We start from the raw sequence: 25089 nt of genomic DNA, 5'->3' as shown, positions 1-25089 counted from the left end.
TCAAGTCCCCTTCAAAGTGGTGACATCATCAGCTTGAATATTTGTCCTATTTTCAGACTATCTTCTGACAACACGTAGTATAACACATTCAAAACATACATCAAATGTTGCTCATCCCAGTGATGGTTTTCCTTCCCACCAGTGTAAATATTTACAGGAGATGCCACCGTATCCGCGAGCCTATTATCCGCGACTCCCGTTATCGGTGGAGCTGCAGAGTCCACGAAAAACTCCTACAATCTGCCACCCTTTTCTTCCTAAAGTCCTTCCTATTATTCACGATTGTTGCAAGACAGAGTCCTCCTGCAATATGCAGCACCGGTGCCGAATACGAGAAGGGCATCGAGTTCACGGCCGCTTGCGCCAGTGTCGCATTGCGCCGCTGAATAATGCATCGACGGGCGAGGCCTCTCTCAGCGCCGTGCCACAAACGTATCAGCGATCCGAGCTGTTGCCGCGGTTCGTGCCCCGCGGCCGCCCTGGTTAATACTGCGTGGAGGGGAGGTGTTAACCTTGACTTGCTGCTGCTCGCCGGCCCGCTTCACAGCGGACGGTAAAGATACCGTCAGGTTATTGGGGAAGAACTAAAAGTGGTTGGCCGTTATGTGCCGGGTTCAAATTTTAAAGAATGACACTGCAAATTGCTACATGGGGAAAACTACATCGCAATGCCGTCGCCCGCGACTGGCCGACGATGACGCTCTTGTGAAACACCGCAGCGCCTTCCTCCGCGATCGCCTAGCGCTGTGATTTGTGGCATCGTGCTTCCTCTTACAAAAGTTTATCGTCAGCTCGAACTTTCAAAAACACGAACCTCACGTCACCTATCAGCCCACAGCAGCCTTCTACTCCGATTACTATTCAAAATGCTGAACATTTTGAGAATTCTTTAACTTATTTTAACTTCTTTCGCACCGTATGTAGCCAACCGCGGCTAAGCGAAGGTGCTAATCGGACCACCGCATCCCCGTTTTGGGACGTTTCCGAGACAATAATAATAATAATCATGATTTCAACTTATACTGCACCGCTGCACAGCATATTCACTCGCTCTCATAGAGAGAGAAGGACACAGAAGGGGTGAGGAACCACAGAAAAGCGGGAAGGGAGCCGCGCACTGAGCCGGCAGCTTACAATTGGCCAAGCTCTGCGGTCCACTGTATGTCAAGGTATCAGCCAATTAATGAGTGTTTATCATGTGGGAGGAAACCGAAGCGCCTGGAGGAAACCCACGCATGCGAGGGGGAAACGCTCTATCCAGTGGTGGGCAAACCAAGGCCTGCTGGCCGCATGCGTCCCGTGGAGCCTTTCGCGTTGGCCTGGTCTCAGCGTGCGTCTCGGGTTATACGTGGGGCCATTGTGAGTGCATAAGCACGATTTGAAGCTTTCGGTCCACTTAGGTGAAGGAGGACTGTGCATGAGGCCACCAACCAGCCAGTCGAGGTTGCCCATTGCCGCTCCTTCCCATGCAGACACCAACCCTCGCCTGCTCCGCAGCGCTGGATTACAAGCCACGTGCATAGTCCCCACCGTCTCTGGCATACCGGGTAATGCGGTCATTGGCCAATACTCATAGGTCATCATCATTTGGTCAAAGGTGGAGCCTCTGAGTCACACTCTTCACAATTGGTTTACGTAGTCCATACGACAACCTCACCTGGTGGCTGGCTAGGGCAGTACTGCGCCTCTCTGCCACTCTCTGATGTCTTCAAATATGATACATCCATGGACACGAGCTGAGCGACGTTAACTACAAAACTCAACTACCCGCTCTCGTAGCTTTTTCCCCCATCTTTTTCTCAAACAGGCTTTGATGACCATCAGCTTGCTACACTGAAAAAGTTGAACGACGTTTTCATCTCACATTGCTGACTGGGCTTCAAACCCAGACTCTGAGCTGTGCTGGCCCACAGAGTCATCTGCATTCGCCTGCTGATCCACCAACCTTATCACTCACAGTGCGCGCCTGCTCAAACGAAGAGCATTGAAAATTGAGGCATTGGTGCTAATCTCCCACTTATAGTCTTGAGACAGTGGTGGAAAATCCACATTCCTATGGCGGGGGGTGAGTCTGAATGGGACGATCACATTTGACTTCCCCACAAAGTGGTACTCATTTTATAGATCCCCCCCCCCCAGAGGGATGATGGGCTCAGTCAATCTCATAACCAGGAGTTGAACTGGCAACCTTCCGATTGCAAGCCGCTCGCTTTACCGCTGAGCCACGGGGCCGGAGTGGAAATGTGTTTTTATCACTTCGATATTCTCACGAGTAAACGTGTGCAGTAATACGTATTCCCGTCGCGTAAGTTTAATTTAAAACCCTTTTTTTTGCAGCTTCTGAGCTCCCCGGAACATCGATCAAGCGACAAACCAACCATGGCAGCCAAAGGGGGCGTAAGTATCGTTTGATGCAATTTTACTGGGTGTCAAAAAAAATTCACCCAGGCAATGCCACGCATGGTCGATCAGAACGCATTAGTGTACAAAGACAACACGCGCATGCGCCATTATTTTAAATCTCAGTCCTGTGTTGGGCTGCTGGGTTGCGCATCCTTGGATTTAGCTCCATCAGCAGTGCCGCCAAGCCAACTGGAGATTTCTGAGTGAGCCCAGGGACAGTTCTGTACGTTTGATTCCTGCTCACAGACAACACCACTGACCACTGTCTGAACCAGTCCTGGGCCTACCCTTACCAACTTATTTGTTGTGTATGTTCAAATAATAATTTTGTGTTGTGCATTGTATAGTTCTGCATCCAACTGCGACCCATATCTTAAAGAGAGCTATCCTTGCCTATAAGCATCTTGCAGTTCATCAGCATTGATGCGAGCCAGCCTGACTCCGCTGATGAGACACTGAATGTGAAAACAGTCCACAGTTTTTGCTTGCATAAACTAATGCTGCTGAAAAAAATGCACTCCCAAAAGGCCGTTGGGCCGATGGGGAGTATACGTGGAGAGACAAACAGAGGAAGGAGGCACACTGTCACTTTTTTTTTGAACAGGTGTCAAGCTGTATAGCTCATGCCGAACCCACCTCCAGTTACAACTACTGGCATGATAACGACTCAAAAACCATGCAGTCAAAAAAATATGCGAAAGGCAAGAAAGGAAAGGGGAAAACACCAGGCAGTTGTCTTAAGAAACAAAATAGTTGCAGAGGCAGAGCGTTTACTCAGAAGCGAGTATAAATACGTGATGAGAAGATACGAGACGCGGCGAGACGTTACGTTGGTAGGGTGCTCATGCCACAGGGCCGGCTCGTGCAGCGTTGCTGCTCCTCTCGTTATAGTTGGTGAAGCAGCTAGGGTGCGTGCGTCATTGGCCCCATCAGATTGTGGGATGACACAAGCCACCGGCCGGATGACTCGGGCGGCAGAGCGAGCGGCTCGCAATCGGAAATGGTTGCGAGTTCATATCCCGGTTACGAGATGACTCAGCCCATCGTCCCTGCTGGGTCGATAAAGAACAACGTATCACTTTGCGGGAACGTCAACAGCGGTTGCACCGATGGAGTGACTCGCCCCCTACCATGGGAATGTTGAATCTCCACCACTGGCTAAGGGCTGTAAAGAGGGGTTTTAGCGCAGTCCGCCCCAATGCTCTTTTGAGAAGTAAAACAACTTGATGCTGGATTTTATATACGAGGAATAAAAAAAAAATCTCATTAAAATTCACTGCACCCATCGGAATGCGGGATTTCTACCGTTGGCTCAGAGCTGTTAATGGGGAGATGGGCACCGCCTCATTTGACCAAGAAATGACGTTGGCTTTGGATACAGTCTTAAATTCAGGGCGAAACGGTATGCTGAATTTAGCCAGTGTGAATCGCATCTTTTTTGCCTGGAAAATTAAAAGGAAGCGTGCAATCATGAGACCGCTCACGGGGAATGCAGACACCAGGGCCAGATTCATTCACCAAAGAGAGATCCAGTGCACAGTGCGGCATTGAAGAATAATAGAGTTGTTTTTAAGTGCGATCGCGTAAATATAAATGTGTCGTTAAACCCGCCACCACCCGACACAGCCAATTAATAAGGTTTGTCAACAAAGCATGCAAATTCGTTACTAGTTCAGCACACCGGTGCGTTGGAGGGTAAACCCACACCATTTACAAGTCGACTACGACGTTTCGCCAGTAATCACAACCAGCATCATCATCCGGACAGCCAGAATCGTGGGGAAATCCTCCTGTTTTAGTCTAAATAGAGGGATAAATGTGATGTCGTTAATTGTGAGCTTGTCCATTCTGGCGTTTTTTGGTAAGAAATCGCAATATCTGTTGTGGACTGCTCACAATTAATCACCATCAACCTGCATAGGCATGCAGTTAAACAGCGTGGTATTACTTGAGAATCCGTTTCCAAACAGCACCAGGCCTGAAGCTATCAGAACGGTTACAATTATTTTTAATTCTCTCAATTTCAATAGATCGTCTAATTAGTCTTGGCCAGTAGTAACTAGTTTTGCACAAAACTTCAACATTATCAAAATAAATTGAGTGTCCTTGTTGGCACGCGTCTTCTGCCCCTGCGGACAGTTGTGTTTGGAATAATTTAATTTTCCTTTGGTGTTCTTTTCGTCTCGTGCTGATCATTCGTCCTGTCTGACCAAAATAGCATTGGGCACAGGAGCAATTAATCCGGTACACACCTTCTGTTAATAGCTTCGGTAATATATCATTAGTACCAGATATTAGTTTTTGTATATTGTGTACCGTGCCAAATCTCACTCGGATGTTTTGTTTTTCAAAAATTCTGGCTAGTTTGTCAATTATCCCCGCAATTTACGGTATTTTAATGTTTTTTATTTATGGATAATATTTGTCGTGAAACCCTACTTGTTAAACTGGCATCAAAGAAGACCGATATATCACTGTGGATATAAAATGTTAAGTTGCAGCTCTGCAATTTCCTGCTTGCACCACTCTTTGCCAGAAGAGGATGTATTTGGCCTACTCTTCCACGCTGCCCAAACGTTTTGGAGAAAGTGGAAGTACCCACACTGTACCCCACTACACGTGACCTACAGATTGGCGAACTGTGGTGCACACATGTATACACCACTGGTGGACAGACAAGTTTTATCAAATCTATTTTGGATTGATGCATGGTGGAGTGTGAGTAGTGAGACTTTGGAGCCCGATTCAAGAGCTGCATTGGTCATCATTCCAGCACGTGAGCGGAACGTCGGACATCATGTCGATCATCACGTGGTGTAGGGTTGTCACCTTTTCCATCCAAACCCGGACACATTTCTCAGTCAAGCCTAGGCCTGTTCTTCAAAACTGTCTGGTTTATAGTGTAAGAGTAGTTCAACACAACACCGGCACCAGATCTCGGCACAAACCAATTCTTGCTGCCATTCAAACACAGACGCCAGTTCTAAACTCGACAAAACTTTTTATTTTTACAGGCAAGGCCCACTGAGCTCTATGGCCATTTTTCAGAAGCGACCTGGCCACAAATGATAGCTCAACAAAGTGGCTCATTCACGTGGGAATGTATAGCAGCCAAATGCTGTGCTGCAAACGCACATTTCTAAGTGTGGAAGGGAAAAACCGGAGGACCCGGAGAAAAATACACGTGACCACGCGGAGAACACGCAAACTCCAAATATACAGGCGTCAGAGTCGGGATCAAACCCACGACCTCCTGTGTACCAGGCGAGGTAGTTAACATTTCTCCACTGCGGTGCCCCCTCTCGCCACCACGGCGGCGCCTTCCGCGGTGGCGATTGAGGCGAGCGACTGTGAAAACCCATGCGGTGTTGTTCTCATTCTTCTTCTTCTTATTATTATTAATGAAACGCAATCTGCTCGTATGTCCGCCGAGCTCTCGTGTTCCCACGAAACACAGAGGCACCCGGGTGACCGTGCTCAATTGTGGCGCCCCCGTCCACGTGTCCTGCTCGGATCGAGGAAGGGGACCCCTTGCCACCCGAACCGCCGGCTGTCCGAGCCGCACGAGCTCATCCGGGCAGAGAGAGAGAGGTCGCCCGGTCGCTAATTGACGAACTTCATGTCATATTCATCACCGAGGACATACAAGTTTGGCTCAAGTTGCTGGGGAGCAAATGTTCGGTGAAGATCGTTTACATTGTCCAGCGCCAGTTTAGAGACCCGTTTACACACAATTTCTAGTCAGCTACCGCTTTAAGACCCCAATGAAATATTTCCAAACAGCGACAACATGATGAAGGGAATCATCAAAATGTTAGCCCCGTCCAGAGTGAAGGTAACGTCGCGGCCCTGCGACTGCTCGTCAATGCTGCTACTGGCAGAACGAGCCTGCACTCGAGGGATCTCAAGAGATGCCCCCTTGAGGGTATTTGGCCTACTCATCCACGCTGGCCAGATGTCTTGGAAGAGTTCCCACGTTATGCCCTGCCACTCACGACCTGCCAATTGACTGACCGTGGTTTACCACGGTCAGTCTGCTGGGTGGTTGGAGGCCGGGGGTGGTGGATTTGGGATTAAAGAATCAGAATATTTATAGTGGAGGAATCCGATGAGCTGTGAAGCTCTTTTTCACAGATGTTCAGTAGGGGACGGTAAGAACGTTACAACAACAAACAGTAAACAAAAACACGATAGTAGTGCAAAGTACGTGAAAGGTAAACAAACCACCCAAACACCTACAAATAAATCTAAACCATCCCCATCCTACCAGGCAAAGCCCACTGAGGTATTCACTTATTGTTCAGAAGGGCACTGGCCACAAATGACAGCTCAACAAAGTGGCCCCATCATTCGAACATTTATGGCCCCAAAAAAATCTAAATCATCTCATTGCGTGTTTCTGAATGTGGAGGAGTACGACCGGGGGCACTGTGTGTTCTGCTTGCGCAGGTGATCAACCTGCGTGGCACCATCAGGGAGAGCCCGAGTCTCAACGTGGAAGCCGATGCAGAGAAACTCTACAAGGCCATGAAGGGCTTGGGTAAGCATCACGCAGCGTTTGCAAACCCCTACATTCAGTTATCCAACCGCCACACGTTTGCGTGTGCCCTTTCGCATTCGTGTCGTCCAGTTGATATAAAATACAGCGATACCCCGATTTACGTCTCCCCCTTTCACGTCGTTTCGCCAATGCGTCGTCACTTCACGAACATCGCAACCTTAATTTGCGTCGCCTCAACCCACACTTGCACGTCTGTGAATAAATAGTTTCATGGCTCATCGGATTCCTCCAGTCTAAATAAAGATTCTGACTTACGTCGCTGACAGCATCCTCCGTGCTTTCTCGTCATCCGTCGCCTCTCAGCCTTCGCCTCCACCCACCTACCCTGTAAATCGCTTTGATTGACGTCGTTTCGATATTCGTCGTCGCGCCTTTCAAGAACGCATCCCCGACGTAAATCGAGGTTTTACTGTAACAATACTTTACAGCCCTGTGTCTATCCAATGCTGGGTGAAGGCATCGCCATTCCGTATGAGTCGTGGGGCTGTTTGACCATACTTCACCATGCAGGTCATCGTGGGTTGTTGAAGGGTTTGGGACGGTGTGGTGGTCAGGTGAAGGTGATAAAGGCGCATCCCTGCAATTTCTTGTTCGCGCCATTGCTGGTGGAAGGGCCTCCACTGGAGGGAGCTCTTCATGGAGAGTCTTTAGAGAATATTTTGGCTACTCTAATACGGGGACCAGAACTAGTTCTGATTATCACTCGCCACTGATGTCAGCCATGGCTTGGGCTCGAACGCCTTCACCGAGCTTTACGCAAACCGCTGCACCACTACTCCACCCAAACGTTCGCGCAATGAAATCATTGGGTCTCTACATGTTGTTACACGTTCACGGTGTCACGTGGCAATTATTTTTCTCAATTGCTTCTTTCGCGTCGTGCCATGAGATTTGGAAACATTCAGATGGGGGCCGTCCATAAATGACGTCACGCACCTGGGGGGGGGGGGTTGAGAAATGTGACGTCACATCAAAATGCGCAACTTTAAATAAATATAGACAACACGTTCTACTTAGTTAAATATACTTTTTAATAAATGTTTTCTCCTACAACATCAGAGTGCAGCGCCACATTCCAACATTAAATTCGCACTACAACGACAATAGAAGCATGGGTTTTTTTTGGGGGGGGGCAGAGCTTTGTGACGTCATATTTGAGGGTTGGTCTGACTTTTTGTGACGCCGTGTGACGATGGGTGGGGGGGATAAAAATCGTCCAAAATCGCGTGACGTCATTTATGGACGGCCCCATATCCACAGAGCGGTGCCAATGTCGTTGAACTGCATTCCGAGATTATTTCATGTGACCTCTGGCCCACACAGTAGGGGCCAGCACTTTCGCACCTTGCCACAGAGAGCAATGTTCTTCACGTCACTTTTAAAATTAAAATGTTTTTAAATATTTTATTTTGCCGAAAATTTCAGTCAAGAACCGAGCTTAATGTGAGCAATATTTTTGTTGTAGAGTCACCGGTTAACCGAGCTGAGGCTCTAAACTCACTGCACTTGAGAACCCGGTTTAATAACAAGCGGTGGAAACCTTCATATAAACCTGCCTCGGTGTTCTGACCTATGAGTCACCCGGCCATCTCCATTGATTTGTCAATGAATAATAACATTTGGTGATTCTTCCCTTGAAGCTGGAGTGCGTGTGTGTGTGTTGTGTAGGAACGGATGAGAAGACGCTGACGGACGTGCTGACTCGTCGCAGCAACGCCCAACGGCAGCTCATCATGAAGGCGTACAAGACTGCGTACGGCAGAGTGCGTAAAACTTCTTGAGTATAATCCAGTCATCTTGCACCGACTCCAAATATTTGCAAATTAGAATACTGCCAGGTTACAATCCACCCACAATTGAGTGTCCGGGAAATACAAAAAAACTTTACAACCCCCGCGAAAGATAATTGTCATTGGAGTAGGCTGATGTTTAGACGTTGGTGAATTGGTTGGAAATATCATCATCATCATCGTCACCATTATTACCATAAGCTAAGTTCGATCACTGCTGAACGAAGGCCTCCTCAGGTGGATGGAATAGGTGAATGAGTGTTCAGTTCATTGTGAGGTCATCTGTGGGGAGTTGTTACAACAGCAACGACCGCAGGTGGATTGTAAATGAATTCAATGAAACCAGCACACATCATGTAAGAAATATCAATGTACGAGTTATCAAGTTTTTTTTGCGCACGATACGCCTCAATTATTTGACGTATTTGTGGAAAAAGAACTCTAATGTGGTGCAATGGTGAGGGGCAAAGCGGTCGTTCGTCATTCAATCATGGGACACCACGCAGCCCCTTGAGGGATCCACATTTGGCATGACTCCCACAGAATGACCTACCTTACCCGTGACACGTTCAATAACTTTGGATTTGAATGGAACGTCATCTTTTTTTTGCTGCGTGTGATTATTGTGTGTGTGTACCCACCTCACGTTGTCATTATCTCTGTTGAGGCCCATCCCTTCCCCCAGCCATCTGTTCCATTAACTCCCTGCCACTGTTCAAGTCCAAGCTGGATGTAGTTAGTACATTTCCTCTATCCCTCCGCCTGTGGTTGCCTCTTTCTCTCGATGAAGTAAATCTGTCCCCTGTTTCCGTGCAGCGTCTTAGGGTGCGATCGCACACGTAGATTATTTAAGTGATTTTGCTGCTATAAATGTCCACATGATGAGCTTATTTCTGAAAAATAAGTTAATAGCTCAGTGGGCTTTTACCTGATAAGATAAAAAAATAGGTGAATTTTATTTGTATATTCTTTAAAGTGATTTGTTTCCTATAATTTGCACTCCTATCGTGTGTTTGCGTTGTTTGATGTTGCGACATTCTGACCCGCCCCAACTGGAACATCTGTGAAAAAGAGCTTCATAGCTCATCGGATTCCTCCAGTCTAAATAAAAAAAATCATACTCAGAGATACCGCTATGCGAATCCACACGTATCATACAATCGTGCACTATTGCCACTGCACGGGGCTTTATTTGTGTGTCCGCATCGCAGGATCTGATCGACGACATCAAGTCGGAGACTTCGGGCTCGTTCGAGCGGGCGCTGGTGGCGCTGCTCCACGCTCCTGCCCAGTACGACGCCTACGAGATGCGCAGCGCCATCAAGGTGGGCGCGGGCCCGTCTCATGCACTTTACTAGAACACCAAGCTTCACACCGTCATTATCCAGACGTCCGTTTTCGCATCAATATTTGTAGTTTTTAAATCCTTTATATTAAGTTCGCTTGCTTGCTTAGGACCGTGCAAATCTTTCGGTCGTTTTTTAACCCACTTCCCGTGATCCAATCGAGCTGACATTTTGCACACAGACTCGTTGTGCGTGACAATGCATTTTCGTGAAAAAAAATTCCAAAATTTTACACTGTTTAGGGAAATTTTTAAATATTTAATTACCAATTGTTTAATGCTGCCAGACAATCATCTGACCCATAGGTGGCAGCCATCTCAAGCCAGAGGACGAGAGGACTCTAGCCGCCCCGATGCCACGCATATAAAGGATTTATAGTGAAAAACTTAGTTTTTACGGGTTAATTTTATTTTATCGTTTTAGGTTGCGCATTGCCATCCTGTAATGTCCTTTAACTGTTGCCACTGCTGACGGTCTTCAGAATCAGAATCATAATCTTTATGTGGACTGGAGGAATACGCTGAGCTTTGAAGCTGTTTTTCACAGATATCTAGTATGGGTGGTCAGCAAGTGTGGTCGCCCTTGCGTAAGGAAGGCCCAAAGGCATACCCTGTGTATTGTAAATGCCGTCAGTTTACAGCGGAGTTCAAGAGCTTCGCGGTTTGAAATGGGCATCGTTTGCCGCTGATTGGTGAAGCTCCCCACCAAAATGACCGCTCACGTCATTGGATGATCGCTCAGCGCACACCGTATTGGAGCGCATGTGGCGCTTCGACTGCATCGGCAGACAGGTTTGAAGGCTAGCAACCTGGAAAAAGGTTTGACGTGAGTGGGAGTCGGTTTAGAGGCCACTCGTTGACACGGGGCCCTGATAGGCTATGCGAGATGCGGCAGTGAAGAAGAATCGAGAAGCTTGCTAAAAAAGGTAGATAAGAGACATGTGACAATAGCTCGGGGCGCTTTTGGTTCCCGGCTCCCTACGTGCGCGTGTCGCTGTGCCGCTCGGTTTATTATTGAAGCCCGCCGCTTGGCTCAATGGGCCGTACCAGCTCAAATGAGGCCGGGATCTCTTTCCACTCAACAAGAGCTCTCAGCCAGGAGAAGGCGGTGGTGCAGCAGCAGCAGCAGCGGCAACAAATGTGGACTGCATCTCTGACAATCTGTACAGGGATAGTGTGTTGCTCCCTTTGTACCCATGGGTTTTCTCCGGGTGCTCCAGCTTTCTCCCACATTGATAGAGTTGGCCAGACATGCCAATATCGGTCCAAAGAGCTTGGGCAATTGTTGCGGTTGGCTTCCCGGTTATCTGTGGTTTCCTGTGCCTCCGAGTGATAATTGTGCACATTACGTATTTGTAACCTTGAGAATACCAACCTTTATACTGCCATAATGCACCTGCCTGATTGATTCCCCTTTGCTCAGTCCCTTCCTAGGGTTAGCACGCCACGGTGGCGAGATGTTAATGACCTGGCCTGGTATGCAGGAGCTCGTGGGTTCGATCCCGACCCTGATGCCTGTATATTAGGAATTTGAATGTTCTCCACGTGGTTGCGTGGATTTTTCTCCGGGTCTTCCGGTTTTTCCCTGCGTGTAGAATATTTGGCTGCTATAAATTGCCACGTGATAAGCCACTTTATTGAGATATCATTTGTGGACAGGTCGCTTCTGAAGGAGAGTTATACTGCTCAGTGGGCCTTACCTGGTGAAATTAAAAGTTGGCTATGATGTTGGGGGCTTCTTCAGCATGAAAGAAGCTCCCATCGCGTGAAGCGAAGTGACGCACATCGTGCTCCCAGCACTTCAAAAGTTGTAATGGGGAAGAGGCGATATACGTTTCGTGAGTCGATTCCCGCGTATGTTAATGCCGTTCACCGTGGCAGGGCGCGGGGACAGATGAAGGCTGCCTGAGCGAGATCCTGGCTTCACGCACCAAGCAGCAGATCAACGCCATGAGCCACGTGTACGAGGAAGGTCAGTTCCGTGATCTCCAACCAGTTCGGCCCGCGGCGTGGTCTAACACCGCCTGCTGGCCTTCGTTTAGCTTCCAACGTCTCGATAGGAGGCTGCGTGGTGTGGGGAGGCGATGAATCACTCCGGAGCTCAAATTGTGGCAAAACGTTGTCATTCAGAGGTTGTTGTTCAGAAGTTGTCATTCAGGGCGTGTTGGTGTCATCCTGCCAACGATCATCAGGGGCACAATGACAACAACCTCTCGGAGTGCATCTCATCCGTCGCAGCATTGGTGCAACACAAGCGAAGTCTGGGCCGGCTTTGGCATTTACCGTCTCATCAGCAGAATCGGCCTCGCTGTGAACCAGTCAAGTTTTCTGAAACCTTTTAAAATGATGATCATCATCATCAATTGCACGTGAAATTATGTCCGTCCTTTTACCATTCAGAGTATGGAAACAAGCTGGAGGATGACATCGCCTCGGACACCTCGAGCTACCTGCGCCGTGTCCTGGTGGCCCTGCTGCAGGTGTGTGCGCGGCTTGGCACCGCGATGGGATCGCTTCATTCGCGACACATTCCACTCCGAATTCTCAGTCACATCAACATAGCGCTTGCCGGCAATCTACAGCCGTGAGAGATGAAGCACAGTTCGGATGTACTTTGCTGTCGTGTCTTGCCGTGATATTGGAGGATTGCAGGGCAGCTGGAGGACTAAGCAAGGGAAGCAGGGGTAGAACTGGAATGGATGTATGTTGAACGTGTTTTGCACTGTACGTAGCCAAACGTGCTAATCAGAGGTGCGGGGGAAGGACAACAAACTTAATGCAAAAGCAGTTCTAAAGAAATGAGGTTCCAATCTGGATTTAAAAGTGCATATACTCAAAACGCACGTTCATTCTAAATGTGGAGGGGAAAACCGGAGGACCCGGAGAAAAATCCACACGACCACAGGGAGAGCATGCAAACCCCAAATATACAGCAGGCATCAGGGTCGGCATCGAACTCACGACCTTCTGTCTACTGGGTGAGGTCGTTAACATCTCGCCACCGCGGCACCCCAATGAGGCGAGCGTCTGGTGCAGCCCACCGGGCGGAGACAAAAGTGAAGCGACAGGCGAGGTCATGAAAGGGGACCGTGTTTTCGTACGCACCGCCAGCGATCCGTGCGACGACTGCAGTCCCTGAAGCTTTGAGTACGAAGTAATCGCACGCTTTGCGCCGCCACGCACAAAACTGGTGGTGCGATACAATCCGTACGTCACGGCAGGTAAGACGCATTCATTAAACGACGACAAAAAAGGCGACATTCCGAGCGTCGGCGCGTGTCGGGGTAAACGTTCCGAGCGCACGTTTTGATCCGATTTGTTTGTGTGTCCAGGCGAACAGGGACGAAGGGAATTTCGTGGACCAAGAGCTCGTGGAAAAAGACGCGAAGGTAACCGATAACGCAGACCGCGGAAGGCAGCGCGCTCGCCGAACTGCCAGCTCGTGGAAGTGATGCAGACGCAGGCGCTTGGTGGACGCTGGAAGATCGCGATGAGCCACGGAGATCTGTGTCACGGGGCCCAAGCTCGGGTCGGCAATGGCGGGAAATTGCATGCAGATGAATGACACGATGACGTGTGAGCTCAATCCTACGTAGACGCAATGATGGTTAAACTCAACCGTACGTAGCAAACTCGACCAAAACGATGGAATAATATGGGGGGTGACGGGGTGCGGAAACCGCAATGTTAAAAATTTTACAACCGATAAATTACTCTTGCTAAGTTGTTAAGTGGTCATTCCAGGACTGGAAACACACCTTGAATGTGATCCATGTTTTTTTTTTGTACGAGACCACGTGGATGGGGGTTTTATGCCAAAGTTAATGTCGTTCACCCTCCACCACCCGACAAGATTGTCACGTTTACAACGGTATTACAATTTTATTTATACGTGGCCAATGTATCTGTAGCGGACACTCTCCTCACCAACACACGGAGGCAGGTAAAGCAAGGGTTCCAGTCCTTGTATTCCACACACAGCTCCCTCCTTCATACGCAGCCCTCTCCTCTCCATCCACAGCTCTCTCTCCCTCGTCCCTCCTCCCACGTGCCCTCTTATCCTCACGGTCCCCTCTCCCATTCCCTCCCCCTCCCCTCATCCCTGTCCCCTTATTCCCCAAACGCCAATCACATCTCGTCACACCTCGCACCGTGTCCACTCATCTCCAGCCACCAATCCGCTTGCTCCACACTGCGGGGTTCCTCCGCCGTCAACTCGGCGCAGGATTGTTTTGAGCTTCATCGCCTGAAGCTCAAAGCAGTCTGAGCAAAATGTCATACGTTGATCAATGCATTGGCACATGCAATAATATCTTTGTAAACGTGCCAATTTTTTGGGATGATTGAGGGATGATGACAAGAATTATGCCATAACACAATGATGTGGCCTAACCCCAAAACAAGTGTGTATAAGTGGCTATGAAAACCCAACACCTTAAATACGTCGGTTATGAACTGTTTTGTATTTGCGATATCTGATGAATGCCTTCACTTCTATGACATTTCGTTCTGTCATCGGTCACCAGTCGCACAGATCGATGGCCAAGGACAATAGGGCAGCATGCGAATGATTAATACTTTACGCGGCTCACTGAAACGGTGGCTCAGCCATAGAGCAAGTAGCTCAGAACGATGCGGTTGCGAGTTCAAATATATATTTTACTACTTTCATATTTCCAGGTAAAGCCCACTGAGCTATTCGCTCTTTTTCAGAAGCAAGTTGGCCACAAATGCAGCTCAACGAAGCGGCTTGTCATCGTGTGGAAGTAAAATAAAATTTAAATTTTTCACCTACGTGACTTTACCGAAAAAACCTAAGAATATGAATCCTTGCAGTCACGAAAGCTTCAAATCTAGAATCGTGTGGAAGTTTACGGCAGCCACTTACTCTAAACGCGTGATGTTGATTCCACTTGTGATGGGAAAAAAACGGAGGGCCCGGAGAAAAGTCCACTCGACCACGGGGAGAGAGACACCCAAACTCCAAATGTACAGCAGCAGCCGTCAGGGTCGTGATTGAACCCGGGACCTCCGAGGGAGATGACATCTCGTCACCTTAGCGCTGAGTCTACCCTCCTGGCTGAGTCAACCCTCCTGGCTGGAGGGTTGACTCAGCCCATCATCGCCCTGGGCTCGGTAAAGCCAATACGACCTTGCGGGGGAAGTCAACGATGGCTGTCTGATGGAGAGACTCGCCCTCCTGCCATGGTCGCCACGGATTATTTTCTCTGGGTCTTCCGGTTTTCCCCTCCACATTTAGAATCAACATCACGCATTTCGATTATTAGGCTGCTTTAAATTTCCACATGATGACAAGCCACTTCGTTCAGCTATAATTTGTGAGAGCCAGGTCACTTCTGGAAAAAAAGATAACTATATATAGCTCAGTGGGCCTTACCTGGTAAAATACAAAAAATGTTTATGATGCCGACGTTTCATTCCACGCGTTGGGGGGCTTCATAATAGCAACGCTGGATTGTCCACCAACCGGCTCGGCGCCGCGAACGGGGATGAGCACCGCCCCAATGCTCGCCTGAGCCGGAGGGTCACTCGTGAGTCGTTGGTTTGTTCTGTCGCTGGTCGGGTTCACTCCGCAGGAGCTGCTTGAGGCGGGAGAGAAGAAGTGGGGGACCGACGAGGGAGCCTTCATCACGATCCTGTGCGTGCGCAATGTGCACCACCTGCGCCGCGGTGCGTATCACCCCCCCCCACGACTCCCTTGCAATGTGGCGAAACGGAGACAAAGGTCGCCGTGTAGCCTTCACAGACTGTTGGGGCAAGTGCTGCTAACGAGTAGCACCTGTGAAGGCCGGCACGGCACACGAGGGGTGGGTGGCCAGCACCACACCCGACCGCCTTTGTCTCCCCAGTGACGATGTTTACACATCGCAGCAGGTACTCAATTGAGGTCGAGTCGACCTAGCAGAGGCCCAGGACTAGTTCAGATATTCAAATTGCATAAGTACGCAAATTCCCCAGCTTGGGCAAGGCAGCAAAACGACATCAAAAACGGCCCAGACCACACCAAGACAATGCACAGTCCCTTGATATCAGTGCACATTCAAATGTAGCTTTCATAGATCGGTCAGGATGAGAGTTACAAATCACATTTGCAAGGATAATGCACGGCCCTTGTGTCAATCCACTGCTTGATGAAGACCTCCCAACGCCACGTCAGCGATGGGGGAAATGCGACCATACTTCACCATGCTGGTCGGTGCTGGTTGGTGAAGCAGGGACAGCCAGGACGGGTTAAGATATCGCTCGCCACTGATGTTAAATGTGGCCAAAATTTTACTCGGATCACTGGGCCGCTAGCCGCAGTGAGCTAATCACCCTGCCACTGCACCTCCCTACATTTGCGCCGCTGCTGTGCGCATGCATCGGTCACGTGTTTGAACGCGTGCACGCGTTGTCTTCTCAGTGTTCGACACCTACAAGACAATGACCAACAAAGACATCGAGGAGAGCATCAAGAGCGAGACGGCCGGCTCGTTTGAAGATGCCTTGCTGGCCATAGGTGAGAGTTGTTGCCTCCCAAGCACGGACTCGGGCTGCCAGACTGACTGATTTCATCTCATCCCACACGGTGCTCACCCACCGCATCGTAGTTCACAAGAACACATGGATAAAGATCACCCGTGTAGCCTAAACAGACTGTAGGAGCGAGCGCCATTAGCGAGCATTTATGAAGGCCAGCACGGCACACGATGGGGTGGGTGGCCAGCACCACGCCCGGCCGCCTTTGTCTCCCCAGTGATGATATTTACACACCGCTCTAGGTCGTCATTTGAGGCTGAGTTGCCCTAGGGGAGCCAAAGGACCGGTTCAGATAATCGTCACCGGTGTTGGCCGTGAGCGGGAATAGAATCCAGGTGGCCAGGTTCGTAGCGCAGCGTAGCGCTTACCGCTGCATTACCGCTCCCCACAAGAGCAACACTCTCTCTCACTCACCACACGGCAGGTCACAAGCCCGTCTGTCTGTTCCTTCTGCTCTCGCACCGTTCCGCTATGGAATTCTTTCGCATCGTATTTTTCCCCCGCCAACTTCTTACAACCTTGCACAATTTTCTGTCCAGTGCTCGCCGAGCTTCATTGGCTTCGGGTTACCGAACGAATACATCATAAGGTCGCACTCATGACACGCAAAATTCTCACCACAAATTAATTAAAATGCCTTGCTGATCTCGTCAAAGAGCATAAACCATCACGTGAACTATGGTCATCCTCTCAGTGACTTTTGGCTGCCCGTCGAGCAAAGACGGTCACTGCATCGCACACTTTTATATGTCCTTCTGCGGCTGTCTGGAACGCTCTTCCATCCGATATTCGAAAGCCATTGGAGCTATGCACTTTTAAATATAGATTGAAGACTCATTTTTTAGAACTGCTTTTTGTGTTTAGTTTGGTGTCCTTCCTCTGCACCTCCGATAATCCTGTTTGTCAATGTACGGTGCAAATGAAGTTCAACAAGCATACATGCAACAAACATGCAGCGCTATTATATATTACAGCTTTAATTGTGCTGTTTGTTGCTGGAAGCTTTTGGGGCCTTTGGGGCCTGTGCTCAACGGGCCGCATCTGAAAGGACGTCGACCGAGGAGATGGAGCGATGAAGTCAGGTCATGTGCAGGCGCTAGGTGGATTACACAATCTAAGGATTGTGGGAAATAGAACCAGCTTGGGAAGATTGATGATGGTGATGACAATATGATCGAAGTATAGGTTCTTACATTAGGATTGGTGGTTAAATTCAAGCCTAAACATTAGATTGGGTAACTTAGTACAGATACATTCCCAGAAGTCTCTGACAACAGACTTGCAGTAGACGCCTCGTGTACACATCTTAAGCTTACGTAAAATTTCCTGGAAAATGCCACTAACTCCCTAATTGAGCGGGGGCTCAGCGAGTTGGCATGCACATCTTGTTCAGCCACTGCACCGATCTCTGCCTGCACGCACACAAAACACACAAAAGAGGCTTTTGAGCAGAAACGAGGAGGTTGAAAGGGGATTACGGTGCCTGACGGTACAGCCAACGAGCGGCGCTACAGAAACAATCGCAGGCCCTTTGGGAAGGGGTGCCAACGAGTCTGTGTGCCCCCCCCCCCGCGCAGCCCCCCCCCGCGCCCACCCCCCCCCCCGCGGCCCTCCCGAGCCCCCCCCCCGTGCCCCCCCCGTGTCCCCCCCCCCGTGCCCCCCCCGGCCAGTCACAATCTCTCGCCATTATAGGGTGGCCACCACCTCCCAGGTTGAAAAATTGTTTAACGAAAAAAAAATCACAATCGTGTTTTAGATTTTATATAGCGTTGGTGAGAAATTGCATCTCGGTCGGGAGGGGGTGGGCTGGCGGGGGATGAGATGCGCTGTTGAATTTTTTTTGGTTCGTTTCCCGCGCGGACGCAGGCGCGGAGAGGGGAAACCGCAGACAACGTGGGAAGGCAGCCAGGAAGGTGGTCGCTCGCCAGCAGTTTGGCTTGAAGCCCTCTGTGGTCGTCTGTTGGGGTGTTTCGGCACGCTCTTAAACAAACGGGCCGCATCATGGCAGGAATCATGTCTCGCGATAATGTGAGAGTGGCGAACTACGTGTAAAGGAATTGGCTCGAGTGGTGTTTTATGACGACGATGATGATGATTGTGATTAAGCATTGTGGTGGGTAACAGTAGTGTCCCAGGAAGTCTTACAGATTTCCCAAGTCGGATGAGTGAAATATTTATTATTATTATAAGAGGGCAATCCTGGGAAAACCAATAACAGGTGAGAATCCGACTTCCGTACCGCGTCTGTGTTGATAGCATAACCACGGAATCCAACAACACCCTACAAACAAAATGTTATCCCAAACACAAGAGTTGTTTTTCACGCCCATTTTTCTACTTGATTCATTGTCGTACTACATCCATCTCACGGCTTCTTGTGTCGTTCCGGTGACACAAGGTCACTCTTGAAGATTAAACTATCCCGGTCTCTCGTGTTCTCACCTCGTGATACGAATACACTTTAACATGAATGCTGCAAAAGAGCCAGGATAAATATCCCATGGAAATGCACATGTGATGGACGGCATTCCCTCGTTATTCGCGGACTTGCTATCCGCGGTGTTTGGCTATCCGTAACTCTACACGACTGCTGCATCAAGAGAGAAAAAACGTAATGCAATAAACTGATGACAGATAATGTGATGTGAGAAAGTGATGGGGTAATGTCAATGCACTTCATAGCTTATTTATGTATTTAAGGTAATTCATTACAAATGTAGCTTGTGAGGTCAATATCGTTATCTGTGAAATGTGCTGTTCACAACCATCTCCGGAACCTATCCCTCGCGAATAACGAGGGAATGCTGCACCTAATGCAGAGTGGGGGATCCCAGGTGGTGAACGATGACGATCACCGCCCCAGAGGCTTACCCCCCAAGACCACGGAAATTTGTATAAAAAAATTACAGGAAAATCAAAACTATAAACAAGTTTATTTTTTATTTTACCAGGTAAGGCCCGCTGAGCACAATGGCTCTTTTTCAGAAGAGACCTGGCCACAAATGATAGCTGAACAAAGTGGCTTATCAAGCGGAAACTTCTAGCAGCCAAGTACTCTTTGCGCATGATTCTAAATGTGGAGGGGGGAAAAAAAACAGAGAACCCGGAGAAAAATCCACACGACCACAGGGAGAACACGCAAACTCCAAATATACGGGCGTCAGGATTGGGATCGGGATCGAACCGACGACCACCGGCACAGCAGGCGAGGGAGTTAACATCTCGCCACCGCGGCACCCTTGAATACATTGAATGTTTTTTTTATATTATTCCTGTAAAAAGCTTGGAACTGCATCCCCACCGCAACCCCCCATAGGAGATTCTCGATCTGCCTCTGTGCACGTGCACATGCCTAGCCCGTGTTGTCAATCCACTGCTGGACGACGGCCTCCCCACCACACCGTGCGAGCCGTGTAAATAATGGGCACAGTCCATTGTTCATTGTTTCAAAGGCCCTGTGTGCAACTCGCAGGTGCGCTGCTGTGGCCACTCTGTGCACGTCTCAACACGCGGCTGGCAGTACAGGGGCCCTTACATTCATCGCTGCCCGAGTATAGGAAGTGGAAGCTGCCGTGGGGGGGGGGGGGGGTTGGCAACACCGCAGGACTTGCCACCCAGAGGTCGCCGGTTCGAGTCGATCTCCCGTAGCGGCAGTTGAAACAGCGGCGCGAGTTTCTTCAAATCCGCCCCCCCGACCGCCGCCTTTGTCCGCCCGGCGGTATAAACGAGTTGACCGCAGGAAGAAGGCTGCGTACGCTTTGTGTGAAGTGCCGGTGTGACTAGCGCCTCTTCGCTAAGACATCTGGCCAGCGTGGAAGCCGAAACACCTTCTAGAGGTGGCCCCTCTAGAGCAGTGCTTCTTCAACATTTACTGCGGCCTTGAACCCCTTTGCTTCTCAATCGTAAAAAAAAAATTGATAAATACATCGGTTTCATGAAACAAAGTGCTGTAGTTGTACTTGCGTGCCCGTGCTTAATTTGTGTTTCGATGATTTACCTTCGAAAAAAATCTTCCCAAGTCTCGCACCACCAGGGGGTGCGTGCACCCCAGGTGAAGAGCCACTGCCCGAGAGCTTCGGATTGTGGAGGCCCTTCCACCAGCAGTGTGAAGTGAGCAAGTAATTTCACGGCTGCGCCTTTAACCTGCAGAAATAAGATCGTAATACATGGGAAATGACGAGGAAAATGGAACTGCTGATGATGAAAGCACAAGCATGGAAAGACCGATGCATGAATGACGCTGCCATGAAGAAAAACACGAATCAGGCGATGATGGAAATTATAAACAGAATAGATGTTTTGTTTAAAGAAAGGCAGTTGAGATTGGACAGGGCTTATCATGAGAAGGGATGATGGCCGATGGTCCAAAGCAGGGAACGCGTCCGTGGGTCCGTCCACGGAGGAGATGAAGCGATGAAATCGGCTCCTGTGCAGGAGTTTGGTGGATTGTTGAATCCCGTGCCAGTGAAGGGGGTGGTGACGGCTCACAACAACGAGAGGAGCGCTGGGCGGATAAAACAGCAAGTTGACGCAGTAGGGACTACAGGTGGTGCATCAGCCAGTCATCTCAGTCAGTCAACCCATGGCACCTGGGTGCGTCCCGTGACATGTCAGCGGGTGTTTGACACTTCACGTGGCCTTAAAATGCACTTAGCCTGGCACAAGCGCCGTGGTGACGGTTGTTGGACGGCTTGGGAAGGCCTTCATCCTGCAATGGATAAATCGCGGGTGCTGAAGATAATGGAGATGTATATTAAATGTCTGTTGACATTAAAAAAAAGTGTTACTTTTAATCAGCATTTGTGGTCAGCGTGCTTCCACTGCAGTCATCGTGACCCAGGATAATCACTGAGGGCGTTGTCACTTTTGTGGCGTTCAGTGTGGGTCCACTGTGCTGGGCACGGAGATGATGGGGGTAGTCCTTTGTTAAAGTAAGCTGGTGACAGAGATGTTGTGAGATAAGAGAAATAGTGACAAACCTCGCGATGCTGTGTAGACGAGAAAAGTCGACTAAACATGAGAGATTCATAGGGCTATGTTAATGACCTCGTGTTTATTATAAATGTGAGATATTTAGTGTACCAACGCTGTATATTCTTTTCACGAATCCGGGACCACGTGAGCTACTTGGGGGCTTTAAGCTTGTGCTTACTTTGCTTTATGCCTATCGCCGCCGCTGGTGGCAAGTTTATGTTATAGCACCATAGAGACACAACAGTGGCATTGTGTGATGGCTTCCTCCGGCACGACACACCACCACGTGGGCCTTAGAGAGAGTTGCAAGCTGACAGCTCCGGTCCGAACATTGAGCGGCCTCAACAATGTGCTCTGTGTGTCCCCGCCCGCGTTGTGTGCTTGCTGTAAGTGTACATGCAATTTGTGACCGTACCGTTTGCTCATTTAGAAAAAAAAAGCCAATGAATGAGCTGTCCTTGAAGGTAAACATCCCTGAAGGGCCTGGCCCCTCGGGTATGTGCGTGGTGAATTTGTTGGCAGGCTTCATCCACTGCTTGCGTGCGGGTGTAATACAATTGCTATCAAGCACAAACACTGCTCACGCATTCAACCACCCAGGGCAACATTTCCCCTGGCTTCATAACAACTTAATGTGAAAGCTTTGGATAAACAAACAAAACCCTAATTGTATAAATATCTAATAATAGGTTTTTCCCCTTTTTTCTGGCAACAAAACTGAAACCTTTTAACAAAGAATCATGTTTACATTAACCACAATACCTGCGGTCAGAATGCGAACAAAAAACACACTCTGATAATGTGTGCATTGTCCTTGAAATTGATTGGTCCACACCAGAGACAGCTTTCTTTAGAGCCCAGTCTCATACGGTGTCCGACCAGATGACGCCAAAAGGCGCACAACTCAAAGACAACGCACTATCAGAGTAATGAGAGCTCGGGGTAAGCATTCACATCATGAGGCCTCCTTTGCCAGTAGCAAAATATAATAGATTTCCCCTTTTTTCAATCGCAACACAAACGGTCGTCATCAGACCGCTCGTGTTGTGATCGAAACGTCGTGGTTTTTATTTTATTTTATTAACGTGACTTTACCGAAAGAACCAAAGAATATGAATTCCTGCAGTCACGAAAGTTAAGTCAAAATGTAGTCCTTGTTTCAATCCACTGCCGGATGAGGGCCAACCCATGCCAGTTTGCTCACGGGGGTTGACCATACTTCACCACGCAGGTTGAAGAGCGGGGGGACCAAAGGGCCGGTTCTGATATTACTCGCCACTGATGTTAGCCATGTAAGGGGGCTCAATCTCGGGTGGCTGACTTTGTAGCACGGTGTGTGAACCGTCTCCCACTTCACCAACCCGCAAGGTGAAGTATGGTCACACAGCCCCCCCCCCCCCACAACTGAGACAGCTTGCAGAGGACCTTCATCCAGCAGTCAATTGACAAAAAAGGGGCTTGTGCACAACATAAACACAACCAACGTTTCTTTCTATTTGTCGCAGTGAAGTGCATCAAGAACGTGCAAGAATTCTTCGCCTACAAACTGCACAAGTCGATGAAGGTGAGTCGCGGTGATGACCGACAGCGGCTGTAACGAGAAATGCTCGGTCGTCTTAAGGATTGAATATAATCCGGAGCCTCAATTTTCTTCCAGCAGGGCCTGGGCACGGATGAGAACACTCTGATCCGCGTGCTGGTTTCCCGCTCCGAGGTCGACCTCCAGAACATCAAGCAGCATTACAAGCAGACGTACGGCGAGGAGCTACAAGCCGTCATCGAGGTAATCGAATATTCATACTGGAGGAATCCGATGATCGATAAAGCTCTTTTTGTTTTTAAAATGTCCGGTTGGGGCGGGTAAGAGCATTACAATAGTACAAAAACATGATAGTCGTGCAAAGTACAAGAAAGGTAAAAAAAAACGATTGGTTCTTTCGGTAAAGTCCTCAGGACGATCGCTTGTGCGGCGATCGAAACATCGTGATCTATTATTTTTTCTACCTACGTGACTTTACCGAAAGAACCAAAGAGTATGGATTCCTGCAGTCACGAAAGCTTCAAATCAAGAGTGAAAGGTAAACACATCACCCAAATACAACTCAGCCATCCCCATCCTACCAGGCAAAGCCCACTGAGGAGGTATTAACTTATATTTCAGAAGCGGCCTGGACAAAATGATGGATCAACAAAGTGGCCCATCATTTGGACATTTATAGCACCAAAATAATCTAAATATTCCTCTTGGTTCTTTCGGTAAAGTCACGTAGAAGAGAAATAATAAAATAATAAAAATAGAACATAATAAAATAATATAAATGTAAATAATCGAAATCTAAATAATCTCAATGCATGTTCATAAATGTGGATGGAAAACCCGGAGGAGACGAAGAAAAAATCCACGCGACCACGGGGAGAACATGCGAACTCCAAATACACAGCAGCAGGCGTCGGGGTTACGATGGAACCCCGACCTCCTGCACACCAGGCGAGCAAGGTGACATCTCGCCATCGTGGTGCTCCTTTAATAAATAGCAGGACTCGGAATCATCCTATATTGAAGTAAACATTAACCAAACGAAGAAAATAGGGAATACGTTATTACGTAACACTGATTTGATCGGCAAATGAAAACGTTTTCGCCAATAATAAAGGACGCCTGCAATTTGTATCCCCTCGTATTCACGCGGACCGACCGGTTTGTGGATAAGCGAATTGCCGATGAGAGCAGTTGCCACCCATCACATTGTGTAAAATGTAGGGAAAGATGGGAAATGCTAAAAAGCAATGCCAGTAAATAGCAATGCAGCTTCAATTGACTGGGTTTTTTTTATACAAATTATAGAACATTACACGTTCGGTCGGTGAACATGGCAGTTTTTAGGGACTTCCAACATTGGATGTTAGATGCGGGGAAAATGCAAACTGAACATGTTACATAGTCAAGTCGCTTTACGCCTCTTAAAATTACCTGTCAGAAGTACATTGAAATAAGCACGCTTTTGGTTGAAGTGCGTCACGTGACCGCGAGCTTTCTGTCGTGAACGAATGCGCTGTCCAACCAAGTTCCTACCTGCCACTCCAAAGGAACGTAAGCGAGCAACAGGCGGTTCCCTGTATGATGGAGACTTTAAGTAAAGACCCGATGTACCACCGTCGCCATCTGCGTTCCTAGAAGAAGACTAGTACTATACTTCTTACGCTGCAAGGCTGCCCCTGTTCATGGGATATGTGTTTGACTCGCCGTCGCTTAACATGCTTTGCCCCTACTCGTCTCGAGGACGATGGCCTGCCATCGTGTGAAATAGCTGGGGACCTATGCCCGCCCACGGATCCTCCTCACTGAGACAGCACTCGGTGTATCGTCTATTACCCGTTATCCCCCAAAGCCCGTGCTAATCGGGTCTATCAATCAAGTTAGTCCGGTGTCGACTGTGGTCGCCGCGATCTCTGCAAAGTGTAGCTTGCAGACTGCT

General features: G+C 48.8%; 1 protein-coding gene across 1 annotated transcript; it reads left to right on the top strand.

The window, feature by feature from the left end:
* The first annotated feature begins 310 nt into the window (after nucleotides 1-310).
* On the top strand, nucleotides 311-24788 carry LOC121852229 (annexin A4-like). Its single transcript, XM_042346317.1, has 14 exons — nucleotides 311-482; nucleotides 1401-1547; nucleotides 2338-2397; nucleotides 6815-6943; nucleotides 8633-8727; nucleotides 9966-10079; nucleotides 11981-12071; nucleotides 12500-12579; nucleotides 13432-13488; nucleotides 15697-15790; nucleotides 16524-16619; nucleotides 23119-23177; nucleotides 23274-23473; nucleotides 24626-24788. Exons 1-14 carry the CDS (start codon nucleotides 311-313, stop codon nucleotides 24786-24788), a joined length of 1557 nt encoding a protein of 518 aa, XP_042202251.1.
* Nucleotides 24789-25089: the final 301 nt, after the last annotated feature.

This window comes from Callorhinchus milii, unplaced genomic scaffold (assembly GCF_018977255.1).
Source record: "Callorhinchus milii isolate IMCB2004 unplaced genomic scaffold, IMCB_Cmil_1.0 Scaffold609, whole genome shotgun sequence".
Lineage (NCBI taxonomy): Eukaryota > Metazoa > Chordata > Chondrichthyes > Chimaeriformes > Callorhinchidae > Callorhinchus > Callorhinchus milii.
Note: the sequence above shows the minus strand (reverse complement) of the source record. Positions and strands in the feature narration are given on the sequence as shown.

Bases quoted from the DNA above. Each gene is read 5' to 3' on its own strand.
- LOC121852229 (XM_042346317.1), top strand. From the start codon at position 311: ATGCAGCACCGGTGCCGAATACGAGAAGGGCATCGAGTTCACGGCCGC. The intron at 8,728-9,965 runs GTGCGTAAAACT...TCCGCATCGCAG, and splicing joins ACAAGACTGCGTACGGCAGA to GATCTGATCGACGACATCAA. The intron at 16,620-23,118 runs GTGAGAGTTGTT...TATTTGTCGCAG, and splicing joins AGATGCCTTGCTGGCCATAG to TGAAGTGCATCAAGAACGTG.